Here is a 15,591-nt window from a genome sequence, read left to right as displayed (position 1 = left end):
TTGTTCCCAGAAGCTAATTACAGTGACAGCAACGGTTTGTCACAAGGGAATAGATTCTGGCCTTGAATATTTGTTACATTTAAATTGTTTCTTTTTTTAATAGACAGATCAACAAGCAGGCGACAGGAGGATATGTATACACGCCGTCAAACAACTAGAATGAGGTTGTCCAAGTATGCAGCATATAACACCTACCATCACTGTGAACAGTGTCACCAGTATATGGGTTTCAATCCCAGGTACCAGGTAAAGATTTCCAGATATTACTCTGCACATTAGAAACAGAAGACGACACAACCCACACACTGTTTTACGTACATTTGTATATTTGAATTGGCTGACAAGTTGTATGTATGTGTTAAAACCAGCTGATTTACAGATTTTTTTATTTCTTGAGGTTTGCTTGCCTTGAACAGACTGCAGGTTTGGGGACATCAGAGGACTGATCCTTGCCTCATTTACACTGTCTTTTTCAGTACTGTTATCTGCATTCTCCTCATATACTGCCAGTTAAAACTACTTTCCTGGTAAACATTTCCCACTGGGACTTCACTGCATTTTCAACTGAGTAACTGCAGAAGATGCTACTAATACTTCTGATACAGGAGTAGTCCGGCATAGAGTGGACTATGTGTGACAGGCAGACGTGTATTACTCAGAGTAACCCTCCAATTTCCTGCCTATTAGGATGTGAGGAAGAAGGTATTAGCAATGTAAATAGTGTTTTTTTGGAATCAGTATTTTTGAAAGCCAAGGCTGGCCATTACTATTGGTGCCCTCTGCAAGACAAAGCTGAAACAATGATTTCAAAAGAGGGAGCAGTTTAATTTATATATTTTTTAGTGTATGCTCTAGCCTAAGGGGCATTGCTTAACAACTAGTGAATCATGAGGTAAAATCTAATGCAATACAATAAGTGATTGTTTGGTAATGTTATAGATGTGTATTAACTACACTGAGATCTTGTAGTTTGACTCTAACCACTGGAATTACCCTATTTTTTTCCCATCCTCAGCTTTATGAGTCCACTCTGCATGCATTTGCTTTTTCCTATTCTATGCTGGGAGAAGAGATCCAGCTGCATTTTATCATTCCAAAGTCAAAGGAGCATCATTTTGTCTTCAGCCAACCAGGAAGACAATTGGAAAGCATGAGGCTGCCACTAGTCACAGACAAGGTAGATGGATAATTATATTTATGGCCATATACAGGAGAAAGACAACACCAATTTTAAAATTTGTTGGGTTAGACTTCTTTACACTTCTGGTCCTGCTGGCAAGAGATAATGAGGTTGTTCTGTTACTAAGCTTGTATTTTCTCCCAGAAAGCAAGACATGAAGCAAAATTGTTAAGCCACCAATAAGCTGTTTCTTTTGCTCGTTATCAAGGTTGATCCTTTGATATAAACACTTTTATCTGGGGCAAAAGGTCTTTGGTTGTAAGTTTAAGATGTTAAAGTGAGAATGGTTTTGTTATCATAAAGTTACTAAGAAGACACAATTTTTTACTCTAGAGGAAGGTAGTGGATTATCCTCTCTTATTCTGTGTAACTGCTCAGTTGCTTTCATATAAATATAAGGCTTTCAAGGAATCTTTGTCGTGGCTTCATACCTGTCCAAAGAATCACGTCATACTTGCAGAAAACACTTCGTAAGATCACTCATCTGACAGGCTATGTAAACTCTGATGTTGACCTTTACAGTGACTCCTAATATCTGTGCTTAAGATGAACTGTGCCTTGCTCAGGCCACACTGTGTGGAGTATTGCAGCAATTTGTGGAACAGTAGTAAGCAGTAGCACTTCTGGAGAAAATAAGCTGCTTCCAATAAACAATAATCAATCAATACCACCCTCCAGTTTGGGCTTTTATGTCCAGTTCAGTTTTGAAATGCAAGAACCCAAGCAGCAACACAGCAGCAACTGTGCAATGTGAGGATGAAACCTCCTGCTCTTCCTCACCCAGTGAACTTGTGCTTGGCTACACAATGCTGTGCACTGGGCCCTTGTGGTCCTGCTTCTGCCACTGACATGCCTTGAGGCTTTGACGAAACCATTTCCTCTTCCTTTGCTTCTTTTTTCTGTTCACTTGCTCCAGAATGATGCCTGCATTCTTGCTGCAAGTTTGAAAAGTGCCATAGGATACAAATCCAGTTTATTAAACCATTTTAAAATATTTTCTTGATCTGCTTTAAATTCCCTTTCATGCACTGCACTGGCATCAAATTCACCATTTTGTGCTTTGTCAGTTTTAAATCAGGAGTGCTTAATTGTGAGGGTTTTGGAGAATCTCTGTAAAGAAACATACTTTCATTCTAGGTCCTTAATGACCTTAGTAGGAACTGGGCTAAAATCAGTTGCCCAGACAGGAAGAGCCCTGGATATCTGTAGAAACAGGTCTCTCAGATGCTGTGCTATCAAACTTGGAAGCACCTACTAATTTCCAATGCATTAAAGATTGGGTGACAGTCACTCATAAGGGTCATACTGCGGTTTGGGAGTAAGATGTTTCTTAGCATCTTCTGTCATATGGACCTAAATCGTTTTCCAGATATAGCCTTAGGGTTCTCGTGCAGTTGGCAAGTCAAGTTTAGCAGTCCTATCCAGTCCACCACACTCTCACCAGCTGAATAAGCTAAGTGATAGAGTTTTCTTTTTCCCAAATTCTGTGAAGGGTTTTCATTTTCCTATTAAGCTTATTTAAAATGTAGCAGCTTGCCCAGAATCAATTAATCTGACTTATTCTCCTAAAGGATCTGGTTCTCTTTGTTTAAACATCCTCCAGGCTGATACAGAAACTCACACTTCTTTTTATTTACAGAGTGAAGATTACATTAAAAGCCCCACTTTTACTCCCACTACTGGTCGTCATGAACATGGACTTTTCAATTTATATCATGCAATGGATGGAGCCAGTCATTTGCATGTGTTAGTTGTCAAGGAATATGAAATGGCCATATATAAGAAGTATTGGCCCAACCACATCATGCTTGTTCTTCCAAGCATTTTCAACAGTGCAGGAGTAGGTAAGTATAACAAAAAGTTCTAACAAATGCAGACACATGAGTTGGGCCTTTGAGGCGTTATTATTCAATAGCAGAAGGTAGACACACACATTGTAGCCAGCATATTGGATCTGGTGACCTGGATTCCCTTTGAGGACAATGTGTCACAGTTGAAGATGCAATTCACTTAATCCAGGTCACTTAAAACAAGCTTGATTAATTGCACCCTAGTAATACTTACCTAGAAATACTCTCTCCTATTGATTTTAAAGGGTGCTGAGGGTGTTAACTCAGATGGAGTTACCTGCTCCGTTTCCTTGTGGAAATAAGAGATGTACTATTTGCATAGGCAGTGACGCATTGATTAGAGACATCTCTTAGGTGGGTTTTGCTAATGTGATATCTGTGAAATATTCAGCACCTTGCTTTTACTGCTGGAACAACTTATAGACAGCAGTAGTGACAAACATTTAATGTATATCATCAGAGGAAAGTATTTCCGTGTTATTCAGCTGGTCAAGCAACATCTCTAGATATTTTCACTAAGAGATGCTAGTGCAGCCAAATACCTGTCAGCTTAAAAGAATCAGTCTCTAAACCATTAAGACACTAGCAAATCTTTACCACAGAAATGCGGCTTCATTTTTGGTGCTTCCCAGTGGGGTCCTGTAAGTCACTTGCTTGGCAAGTGACAGACTAAGTTGGCTCTGGGGAATGTTAGGTGTTAAAATCTTCAGTGTGATTCATATTCTGGTCTGCAGAAGTATTCACTTCAAAGCACTTCCAAGTTAAAAGCAAACAATTTCTGTCCCTACTTTTAATCTGATGGTTTATGTCCTTGGTTTCAGGTGCTGCACACTTCCTGATAAAAGAGTTGTCTTATCATAACTTGGAGCTTGAACGAAATCGGCAGGAGGAGCTGGGGATCAAACCCCAGGATATTTGGCCTTTCATTGTAATTTCAGATGACTCTTGTGTTATGTGGAATGCAGTAGAAGTTGATTGTTCTGGAGACAGGAAAAGGTAAACAGAGTAATATATACTTTTTCAGCTGATCTCTTTTAACCTTTCACTGAACAGCAGTTTTGAAATTACGTTTGATATACTACAACTTTTACCTTCTACAAGCAGAGAACATTTGCCTAATGACAGAAGTATTTTCCCTAGATATCTGCCTTTGCATAGCACATAGTTTAGTGCCTGTTTTTCATTGCTGTCCCCTGGGGATTTCAGTGCCCTGCAGCCTTTGCTGTGCAGCTTGACTCTAGTTCAAACTAGACTTATTTGGGCTGCAGATTTCAGTATCTGCAAAACAACCCCTAATATACTGGACAACATGGGCATTCACAGGTACATCTTTAACAGGATTTTTCTAAGGAAGCTAAAAGACATTTCTGTGCAAACTGTGCAACTGATTTCCTCTGGCTGTCAGTCCCAGTCTGTATGGCTCCTTTATTAGCTCCCCAAGCCCCCAAACAAGTATTTTTGTTTATTTTTGTTTTCATAACTATAGAACATTGTTTGTACTAGATATTTTATCTATTCCCAGAATGGTCCTATGCAGGATTTACAGCAAACCTTCAAAGAGAGCTAAGCTCAGTGAAAACTGAGATTTATGTCTCTAGGGGTGGGCTAGGAGAATCTTAGGCTTTGCGCTTAAGTTATGGCACAAAGGCAGCAACCCTCCCAGAGTCATTTGGAACATTATCCAGGTAACTTTCTAATTTTACATATCTGAGTGAATATTTTGAAAGATCCAGACTTAAGTTTCAGATCAGTCATACCAGTCCCCACCACATAAGCACTAGTTAATTTTAAGTTTTGGTTAGAGTGAGAGACAAGAAGTTGCAGTAAAGTAACACAACGCTGAAGTTGTCTACCAGGTACTCATGGCTACTTTCAGCTGTTGAGAATTGCTCTTCTGAATGAGATTCTGAATGTTCTCTATATGCTTTAAAATTAACACATTTTCATAATTATTGTAGTGACTATACATGGACTGAAAGGAATGTTTCCTTGAAGCAAATTCTGCAACACATTGAAGCAACTCCCAATGTCACTCACTATGCCTTAATTGGGATGAGGAAATGGTCCAGTAAAACGAACCGTGCTGAGATCAAGGAAGCATTCTCCTGCTGCCATGTGCATGACTTCATCATGCTGAATGTTGATCTGACACAGAATGTACAGTACAATCAAAACAGGTAAGTGAATGAGTAGCATAATTCAATAGAGATAATGAACTATATAAGAGGTTTTTTACAGAAGCTCTTGTTTGCTTTTTGGGGAGGTTGTTAATGGGATACAGAAAGGTTTTGTTTTCTTATTGATGGTTCAAATCCTTCCCAAATTGTCAGCAGTTGGAAAAAGACATTAATGTCCATAGTTCCAAATAAACCAGCCGTATCTGAATTGCAGAGCAGACACACTCAGCAGTGTCACCTGCAATACTGGTGCCCCGGTGGTCTAGTCCAAGTGGCCTTTTGGTGAACACTGTCCTTCCCCTCCTGCCCACTTACCTGCACTCCCTTCCAAAGGAAACAGGGCTGTATGGGTGAATAGCACATAACCACATTTTGTTGTGACATGGAACTGAGATATAGCTGGGATTTTTTACCCCGAGGAGCAGAACACTGGAGCATACTGCATGTATGCTCATCAGGACAATTAGAAGAAGGGAAAAAATGAACCTCATTAGCATTGCTTTTGGTTTTCACATTCAGTTGTCTCAGAATTCCCAATTTTTAATTTATTGTGCCACACAGGATGTATCAGATTATAATACTGCCATGCACAGTATCACCACAGTTACCAGAAATGCATTCACTGGGTACATCATCTCACAGAATTTCACTGATCTATGTGAAATAAACTGTAGCTTTGGACCCATTTCTGAGACACAATCATTTATTACAACAGAATGAAGTAGATATCGGTAGAGGTGGGATTCACTTGTCTAAAGTCAGCCCTTAGACACCTCCAGATATGCAAGATGTCCATATGGGGCTGACAGGTATGACATGAAATCAAAATGTGGTTTTCTGTAAGCTAGGTGGGATACCCCAGGTAATCTAAAACGGCTCTACACACCAAGACTTAGATAACTGAACGTCACTGTACCTCTCAGAAGAACTCTTCTATATCAGGAAGATGTCTGTTGAAGTCCAAGTTTACTTATATCTGCAGGGAAGCACTTCTGTTGTCATAATTCCACGGACAAACAAATGACCTAACTTTCTGTCACCACCAGGCTGACACCTTAAAAGAGCATTTTAAACATGCTCTTGTGCATCTCCTAGCCTGTCTAAATATTACCTTATGAATCACTACAAAGGGCTAATGAAGATAACAACAATAAAGCAAAACTATATGAGTGCAGGCAGCAAAATTAAAATGTCAGGAATGCCAGACCACACCACTCGTTTCCTGCCTGTGTCCTTCAACCATGCGTGGCTCCCGTAATCCTCTGCGTGGGTGCTGCTGAGCCCGATGTATTGCACGGCATTCCACGCCTGGGCTGGCAAGGAAACAGGTACTTTTTAAAACAGAGACACTGACATTCAGGGATACCAAATATCCATGTAAATATTACTAAGATCAAAGACAAGATTTTAAAAATGTATAATTAAATGCCACATTTCTCACTGGTGTTCACCGTTGCAGTACCTGCTCAGCTCTCTTAAACTCAAGCCCTGGATGTTAATCCAACAGTTCTGTACATCATCCACTTTGCTGTGTAATACCTACATTCAAAACGGAGAACTGAACCTCAGTTTTCCAAAGGCCACAGATAAATATTCATCAAATTTAGCTCAGGGATGTTTGGCCTCATTCTACTTAATTTATTCCTATGTCTCAGCAGTTCTGGTGTATTAAGAAAAGACTCCTTGCCTTGAAATAGATTTTGTCTCTAATGTCAAATGACATTATTTCTGTAAAGGAATGTTGAAAAAAAAATTCTGAAAGGGAAAAAGGAGTAGTCAGAGACCTCTGTGCATTTAACAAATTGATTGTAGAGCCTCAACCATTTCCTTGGAAGTCAAAGGAATTAATTTCCTTGACATTATTTGAAGTAGTAATGTATGTGGCTATTTTCTCTGATGGCTTTATTGTAGTAAAAGGCAAAGAAAATATTTTAACTCCTCGGACTCTTCCGTGGCAATTTCCTACATTTCTCCTTCCATTTTTCTCTGTGTTTCTGGTTCTTTCACCCCCTAAGTGGTTCTCTCCCTCATTCTGGTCTTCCTGAACTCATTCTAGCCTGGTTTATTGTTACAAAGCAGAAGCCTCTTTCCCTGACTGGCACCAGTGGAGAGTCAGTGTATTTCACACCTGTCAAAGACCCTGAGCACTTGTATTTGTTATTGTGTGACGAGAAATATTCCTCTGAACTGCTTTGATTTTATTCTTTCCAGATTTACGTGTGACGATGTTGACTTCAACTTGCGTGTCCACAGCGCTGGCCTTCTCATCTGTCGGTTCAATCACTTCAGTGTCATGAAAAAGCAAATTGCAGTAGGAGGACAGCGATCCTTTCACATTAAGTCTAAGGTGGGAACTGAGACTGCTGTTTCATTATTGTTAAAATGCTGTTTTCGTTTTTGTACCCTGTAACCAGGAGAACTGAGGTATTTTGGTGCCACTAATGGGGTATGTCTTCCATGTATTTTATTGTATATTTATGTATTTATTTACTTCTGAAACCCACAATATTCTTGACATAAATGCACCTTTCCTTAATAATTTTCCTTTAAAACTTTTTAAAACACCTAAGGTGTCTCTTTACAATCCAGGTAACCATTCACTATGATTTTTTTCTCTATAGCTCTTGAATTGCTCATCTTCATATGACTTCATATGTAGGAGGACTTTGTGTTAAAACAAGAAACCACAAAGCCTTTATAAGTACAAATATCATGCTGTGAAACTCTGAAACTTTTTGGTAGCAGATATTTTTGGCTGAATGATTTCGCTTCTTATATAAATCTTAGATTTATAGGCTAGAGCTATATTTTATACAAACCAAAATTCAGATAAGTACAACTTGATTATCAGGATTGATCTGTACAAGAAATATTTTTCCTCATAGGTATCTGACACTCCAGTTTCAATCTCCCCCGCTCAGTACATTTGTGCTCCCGACAGCAAGCATACCTTCTTGGCAGCACCTGCTCAGTTGCTCCTTGAAAAATACCTCCAGTATCACAGCCATCGCTTCTTCCCTCTCTCACTGAAGAATTATAGCCATCCAGTGCTATCTGTGGACTGTTACCTTAACTTAGGACCACAGGTACTGAACAACATAATCTTTGAGCAGCTCTAAAAATGTATAGGCTATGTTTTGGATGAGTTTGTTGATGCACTCCTCAATAATAGTTACACAGCCTTTAAAGAATCAGGTATTAGATCCCTGTAATGTTAAAATCAAGTTCTTAGACCCACAGAGGTATTATTTGAGACTAAGAATAAACTACATGGAGAACAATACCAGAGTTGTCCTAAATATTACTGTAGTCTGTGAATTGTATTAGATTCTGCATTAACACAAAGCACTTTTTCTTTAAGTGTTTGCTCAGTATGCTATAATTTGGCCCTTCCTACAGCAAATTTCTTCCATAAGAGTGTTTTACAAATACTAGCTAGCCCTTAGAAAGCACTTCGAAATACAAATGTTTTTGTTCACTTTTGACTGATAAGCTGAGGCAGAGAAGCAAATACCAAGAAAACAGCATGAGAGAAGCTGACATTAGATCTCGGGAATGGTTGACTCTCTCTAATGGGTTTGCATCTAAAGCCAAGGTCATACTTAGACACAAATGTAGGTCAGATCGAAGTATGATACTAAGCTGTTGTTCAAGAGAGGGAACTGTGTTTGTCTTTTCACCTGACTTGAATACTAAATGAAATTCAGTCTTGCTGAACTTCTTTACCAAAACAGCAGTGTAATGACATTTCCATATAGGCTGCTCCCAGAAAATTTTGAACTATATATTTTAATTTTCTTTCTGGCTGAGCTGTTATAGCTCTACATTCCCTCCATGCTTGGATAAACAAACTCTGTGGAAGGGTGTTGTACTGTTACTCTCTTCAGCCACTGCATCCTTTCAGCATTAACCCATTCAACACATGAAATGAGTTCAGTTCACTCTGGAATTGTTGCCTGAGCTGGGATATGACACAATAGACTTGAAGGAATATGGATAAACATAAGCTCCCTGGGCCAGAGTCTCAGTTGCTGTAGGTCAACCTTCCTCCACTGAATCATGCTGATTTATGCTAGATGAGGGTCTGTTCCAACTATGCAGTACAAAGGCACTTTGGAAACAAAGCCTGTGTGGAAGATGCCTTAACTTAAATGTATAAAATCCTGAAAGAGTGCTATAAATATTCCTGGTTCACAGTGGATTTGGGAAGTAACCCTAAAAACAAAGAAGACAAGAGGAAACCTCATGCATTTATGTATATGCACAGTTCTACTGACTTGATTAATCTTATATAATGTAAATTAAATTAGGCATTACTAAAGGGTTCTTTTCATGTCTGACCGCGGAATTACTGTATTTACTTGTGTGAACTGTGCTGGGCAGGTCACAGCATTATGGTTGTTGGGAGTTACTGCAGCTTTCAAACCCTGTCATATCTGAAACTCATGATAAGAACAGTAATGAATAGTAACGACTAAAAAATAGTTACAAGTAGTGCTTTTATGTAGATTTTTAATAAGCAGAGGGATGTTTAGGAAGAAATTATAAAGATCAGAATATTTGGAGTTGGAAGGCAAGTCTGAATTTGAGCCAGGTGCAAGTACTGAAAGCTTGATATCAAGCCTTAGCTTTATATAGTGGCATGAAAAATGTTATTTTTTTTTCCCATCTCACAATCAGATTGCAGTTTGCTATGTGAGTTCTCGGCCTCACTCTCTGAATATCAGTTCCTCTGGGCTGACATTCAGTGGTCTCCTGCTGTACCTCTGTGACTCCTTTGTTGTAGCCAGCTTTTTGAAGAAGTTTCATTTTCTTAAAGGTGAGAGGCAATAATTTTATTATGGAGAGTTATGTGAATTGGTCTCTGGGAAGGTGGGAAAAAAATGTGTTTTATATGAAAATATACATGCATATATATATATATGTATATATTTGCATGTATTCATGTTTGTCTTTATATGTCCCACCCATCTTTGATGCTTGATCGTGTTGACTCTGTACAGTAGTAAACTGGTATATAACAGTGTTATAAGTTCTGCAGATTTCTAAGTGGGGAGGAATGTTGGATCTGTATCATTATGCCCAGTGTATATGCATAAGTCCTTACCTTATGTTCAAAATTGGAGTATTTAAGATTTATGTATGAGTCATTTACCTATTGTGTTCTTGCAGATTTTCTAATTTTTCACAGAAAGTGGGTGATGAACAAGCCTCCATCAATATCTGTTTACTACCCTTGGAAATACAAACTGGCTCATTCAAAATTTATTCATAACAACCAGTTTCTCCCTGTAGTCCTTACGATGGTGGATAGCAGTGGAGACAAATAACTTCCATTTGTAGGCAGTCGCATTGCAAACTTCCTTGGGCTTGTTCTGCTGCTGTCTTAGGCTTTTAGTGCTCTGGGGATTTGTTTCACTCACAGCTGTAACTGTCACTGGTGGAAGAACACCATGGCGAATGCCTTCATGAAACAGGCAGAGTTGTTACTAACTGCTGTGTCCTTTGTTGCAAAGCGCAAACTGGTGTATAAAGTACTTTTACCTGCAGACACCACTGAAGCCACATGTGTGCCAGTGTCTGTGCTCATAATCAGCCCTTAGTTTCTCTATCATGGTTATCAGAGTAACTGCAAATGAAAGCAGTGTTTTGTGTTGCATTTTTTGAGTGACTGGAGGCTGTCAATCAGTTTCATTTTGCATAAACCAGGAAATTTTTATGCCATATAGCACAAAGTGTATTTGATTTGAGATTTCTCCATCTCCCTTGGCCTTCTACTTGATTTGGTAACCAGCCACACGAGCATTAAACACCACATGACTGCCTGTCTTGTTTCTTTTTATTATATTCTCAGTTTTTTTTATGTCTTGTGCATTTCCTCCTACTTCACCATTTCTCATTCAGAGTATTGAATGCTGGTGAGGTAATTATTTCCTCTTGATTGAGCACTTTTCTCAGAAGCCAGGAAATCATGCACACAAGTTAAAATGGCATCAGCACGTCGGGCAAGACATTCAATATTGTTTATTAAAATCTGATGTTTTTAACTTTGGCATTCTGGATTCTCTTGTGTCCATAGCCATACAGACCAGGTTCTTCCTTGCCAGCACGTTGGCTTACCAATCTGAAATGCACTCAAGTTTGTGACTAGCTTTAAGGACATGTTTAGACCCTTTCTGGCCAGCAAAGCACACGGAGCTCATCCAGCCTTCATGGCGATTGGCTGTGCTGTGTTTTGCTGAGGGAGGGTTTCACTCAACAAGGTAGGGCTAGAACAGGATTGGATGTAGGGATTTGTCTTGTTTTCTGCCAGGACCCACCATCACCTCCTTAGACCTGGCAGTTTTACTCTTCCTTACCCCAAAGAGTAGGGAATGTATGGTTAGTCTTGTTTACTAGATGAATACTAGGTACCTCCAGTTACACAAGAAGATTCTGATAAACAGGGAGTTGAACAGAGCTCTCCTCAGTTCTACGTGAGTGTCTTAATTTTCTCCCAGGCTCCTGTTGTGAAAGTGGTGGCGTTGTACATGCTAAAGGGTGGTGGGAGCTGAGTGATATGAGAATGAAGGGGATATTCATGTGGGTTTCTTTTCGACTGTTTGCTTAGGTGCCACCCTGTGTGTCATATGTCAAGATCGCAATTCTCTTCGCCAGACTGTTGTCCGGCTAGAGCTGGAAGACGAATGGCAGTTCCGACTGCGGGATGAGTTCCAGACTGCCAACGCAAAAGAGGACAGACCACTTTTCTTCCTGACTGGACGACATATTTAATTGGAAGGAGACACATTTCCTAAATGAAACAAGAGACTAATTGCCACCATCTCCTGAAATGACTTTTGAGAGGCTCTGCTTTCTGAACAGAGACAGGACTGTTTTCCGTTGTTTATTAGAATGATACCTAATCAGACAATTCACGCTCATATTTCCAAACCCTGAAGTGACTTTTCTAATTTAATTGTCTGATGGAAGCAATTTCTAATTCCTGAGAGAGATGCAGAAACTTACTACTCCGCATGGCGGAAATACTTTTGGATCAGAAGGGAGGTCAGTGAGTGCACTTCTGCTGGGACAAAAAAGATCACATGCAAGTTCATAAGCAAGAAAAGAGAACTACTTGTGTTCCAGAAATAGGAAGTTTAAATTTTGGAGCATATTTTGTCTTACGAGTCTTATTTATCTAACAGTTGGCACAAGGCAACAAGAATTGTTACAGTTTTGTAGTATACTGCTACTGATTGATTCAGGAAGGCTTTTTATATGAAGATTTGTAAAGTATATTTCTTTAACAGTGGGCACTCAGTTGGAGCCTTAATTTCTGGAATAGGTGCCATGCTGGATAGTTTTACTGCACAGGACTCTTGGGATAGAAGCATAACTATATGTCTAATTTTATTAGCATAAAGAAGAGAGTCAGGAAGGTAGCTTTTAAATAAGATCTGAACATTTAAACCTAAAACTGAAATTACCTCAAGTAGCTGAAGAGACCAAATGGTGAGACTGACCTGCAAGTGACTTACTACATCTGGTGTTTCCTGGCTTCTGATTAAATTGTTGCACTGGCTGCAGACTTCAAGCCCAGTGCACCCAAGACAGCAGATGAGGTGGTTTGAAACACTCCTAATACACTTTCTGGGGATATTTTCTTGCCAAAGTGCTTCAAAAGAGTGAGAAAATAGAGACTACATCTCTGAGGAATTCAGGTGGAAATCTAATAACACATTCTAGAATGTACACTTTACATGTGAATTCAGTGATCACAGTCTTTGTCTAGACTTTTGGTAATATTCTCTGAGTTGCAAACTTCCTGTTTGTCTTATTGAATCAGTGTTAACTTCACTCACTCCAGATGGAGGAAGGATGAGTATAGATATTGTCAGAAGACCTCTAATATCTTTTCTTGCTGGATGAACCGGTGGGAGGATTATTGGTTTTATACTGATGAAATGCTATTAGGCGGCTGAGTTCATTACAATACTGACTTGAAATGCAGATATCAGTACGACTATGCCAAAGAGCTAATTTAGGTTCACTTACAGGGAAAAGGTGAGTTCTCTGAGTTTGAGAGACTGAGATCGCTATTTACAAGGTAACTGCTAGAGATCAGTGTGTCTCTGTATTTCATTGTCCTTGTTTCAGAGTGAGAATTCACTTTAAGTTTTGGGAAGGAAGGTGAGCATTGTCCTATGTAAATAGTATTACCTGTTCAGTTTTCGCCAATTGATTAGTTAATTTAAACTTTTTTTAAAGAAGTGTGACATTCATGTCTAATCCATCCTTTATAAATAAAGTTAATGCTGCATGGACATCTGTCTTGGTGATGTACCGTCAAGTATGCTTTCATAGGGGGGAAAAAAGAAGAAAAGGGTTGGCTGAAAGAAGCTAATATAATTAAGGAATGCCCTGAACAAATCAGGAGAAAATAAAGTGCTACTTAATGGCCTAAAGCATAGCATAGGCTTAAAAGTGTAAGCCTTTTTACAACTCAGAACTAAAGATGACAGGCTGAAACCTCCTTTCCTGTAACTGAATACTTAAACAACTTATACTGAGTGCCTGTGAACTTCCCCTGTGTTTTAGATCAGAGATTTGTTTTGCAAGTCTTTAGACATCCATTTTCTCCAGGAAACTGAAAAAGGGCTTAAAGTATAGATTAATATTAGTAAATAAATAAAAATAAATCACATCCTTTCTTAACATTCTCTTTTGCCACGAAGTCTTCAGAACTTTGACAAAATGCAGCCACTAGTGGGCTGAAACCATCATAACTCCTGAGTGTTGTTTCACCATTAGCCTTTTGCTCCATGACTTGCCTACCGTGTCCTGTCTCCAGGACAGGAGCCTCAGGACCTGGCCTCACCAGGCATATGTCTACCATGCGAACATGTGCAATCATTCTTCATCGTGGAGTATATACATAAGCAGTCGTATATGGCAAAACTTGCTTGCACAGCCCATTGTGCAGGATGCAGTGCATCCTGTTAAAAGACCAGATACACACATACTGCGTGACCAAAATGCAGCTACTTCCCAGCATAAAACCAGCTATGCATCCAACATGATAGAAAAATACAACATTTTGTTCACAGAATGCTAAAAAAGTAACAGTGGATGAGTCAGGGAGAGCCACCCTCCAGAGCTCCATCCAAAAGTTTCTTCATCCCTGACCTAGTTTACAAGCTAAGCTTCATTAGAGTGTAAGCTTTCAGGGAGAGGGACAATGTAGGGCTCGTGTCCAGCTGTGACTCGGAGATGCTACAGTAATGCAGATAAATAATAATGGTAAATAAAAGCAAGTCTGTTTGGGTGGGACTGGCATTCTGTGCTTCAACATCTTTGTGCTGTAGTTGTTTGCCACAGGGGCACGTGTAGGGCTGGGAACCCAGGTCCCAACTCCACCCTTCTCTTATCTTGCCTATGGTGGGAGGAGTTCTGACTTTCAGTGCCAGTGACCTTTGCGAGAAAACTTGGCCTATGCCCATTATATACACAAATCTTTTAAGTATTTCCTTTCTGACTTTGGACACAGCAAGAAGATAGAGCTCACCATCGCATGGATTGACTCAATGATAATGTAGTAGCAAATAAAATAAAAGGCACAGCCTGCATGCTTTTGCAAACTTTTTACAGCCTCTACTCTTCTCTAGTGCCTTCCATACTTGCTCGTTTAGTCATCCACTATTATCACCTGCAGGCAGTATTGTCAGCATGTATTGTGTGTCACAGGGTGAAGTATTTATGATTCAGCTCCTGCAAAAAACAGTATCCAAATATAGAGAAGGTTGCTGGGAAGGTGACATTATTTTACTTCTTACCATCCTCTCTCCACTATCAAAGCACTCTTCAGAAGCATTTAAGCACTAATGTCTGGTATCTATTCATCCGGGCATTACAGATGATTTGAACACTAGAGGATGTAAGGGATTTCATCCTTCCCTAGCAAGTGCTTCCTGTCGTGGTGATAGGGAATGTACAGATCTCAGCTCCCACTCTGCATCTAAAAGCAGCTGCTAAATTTTGCTTGAGAGGCGGCTGGTTTTCAAAGGCTTTATCTGTGACACTCTGTGGTGAAATGTCTCACTCATACAAAAAGAAAAGGTTAAAGTAATAGACAAACAAGCCAAAGGAAGGGTCACGGGAGAGGTTTGCAGGGTGGGAAATAGGGAGCAAGGGAAGTGGGGACTACGACTGGAGGCAGCAGCATGGAAGAAACCTGAGGGCAAGTTGGGCTCCTGGCTGCGGAAGGAAATGTTTGCTGGGGCACCAGGGCCCTGGGCAGGGGCTGTGTGCGGTGGGAAAGAACGAGGATTTCCATGGCAGGGGGAATTCAGGTGGGTGGCATGAGCACCCAGTTCAACAGGCCCCGGCCACGTGCCGTGGGGGG

At 39.9% G+C, this 15,591-nt stretch overlaps 1 protein-coding gene across 14 annotated transcripts in view; it reads left to right on the top strand.

Moving 5' to 3' along the window:
• Positions 1 to 13,513, top strand: part of GREB1 (growth regulating estrogen receptor binding 1) — a 97,570-nt gene extending 84,057 nt beyond the window's left edge. For all 14 annotated transcript variants that reach the window (XM_065055890.1, XM_021293624.2, XM_065055891.1 and 11 more), the window contains 9 exons: positions 104 to 246; positions 1,016 to 1,177; positions 2,820 to 3,024; positions 3,852 to 4,026; positions 4,989 to 5,207; positions 7,419 to 7,554; positions 8,093 to 8,293; positions 9,888 to 10,026; positions 11,818 to 13,513. In XM_065055890.1, the coding sequence (XP_064911962.1) occupies positions 104 to 246; positions 1,016 to 1,177; positions 2,820 to 3,024; positions 3,852 to 4,026; positions 4,989 to 5,207; positions 7,419 to 7,554; positions 8,093 to 8,293; positions 9,888 to 10,026; positions 11,818 to 11,981 (1,544 nt within the window). In that variant the 3' untranslated portion in view covers positions 11,982 to 13,513. The remainder of the gene's footprint in view (positions 1 to 103; positions 247 to 1,015; positions 1,178 to 2,819; positions 3,025 to 3,851; positions 4,027 to 4,988; positions 5,208 to 7,418; positions 7,555 to 8,092; positions 8,294 to 9,887; positions 10,027 to 11,817) is intronic.
• Positions 13,514 to 15,591: the final 2,078 nt, after the last annotated feature.

The sequence above is a fragment of the Columba livia genome, chromosome 3 (genome assembly GCF_036013475.1).
Source record: "Columba livia isolate bColLiv1 breed racing homer chromosome 3, bColLiv1.pat.W.v2, whole genome shotgun sequence".
Taxonomy (NCBI): Eukaryota; Metazoa; Chordata; class Aves; order Columbiformes; family Columbidae; genus Columba; species Columba livia.
Note: the sequence above shows the minus strand (reverse complement) of the source record. Positions and strands in the feature narration are given on the sequence as shown.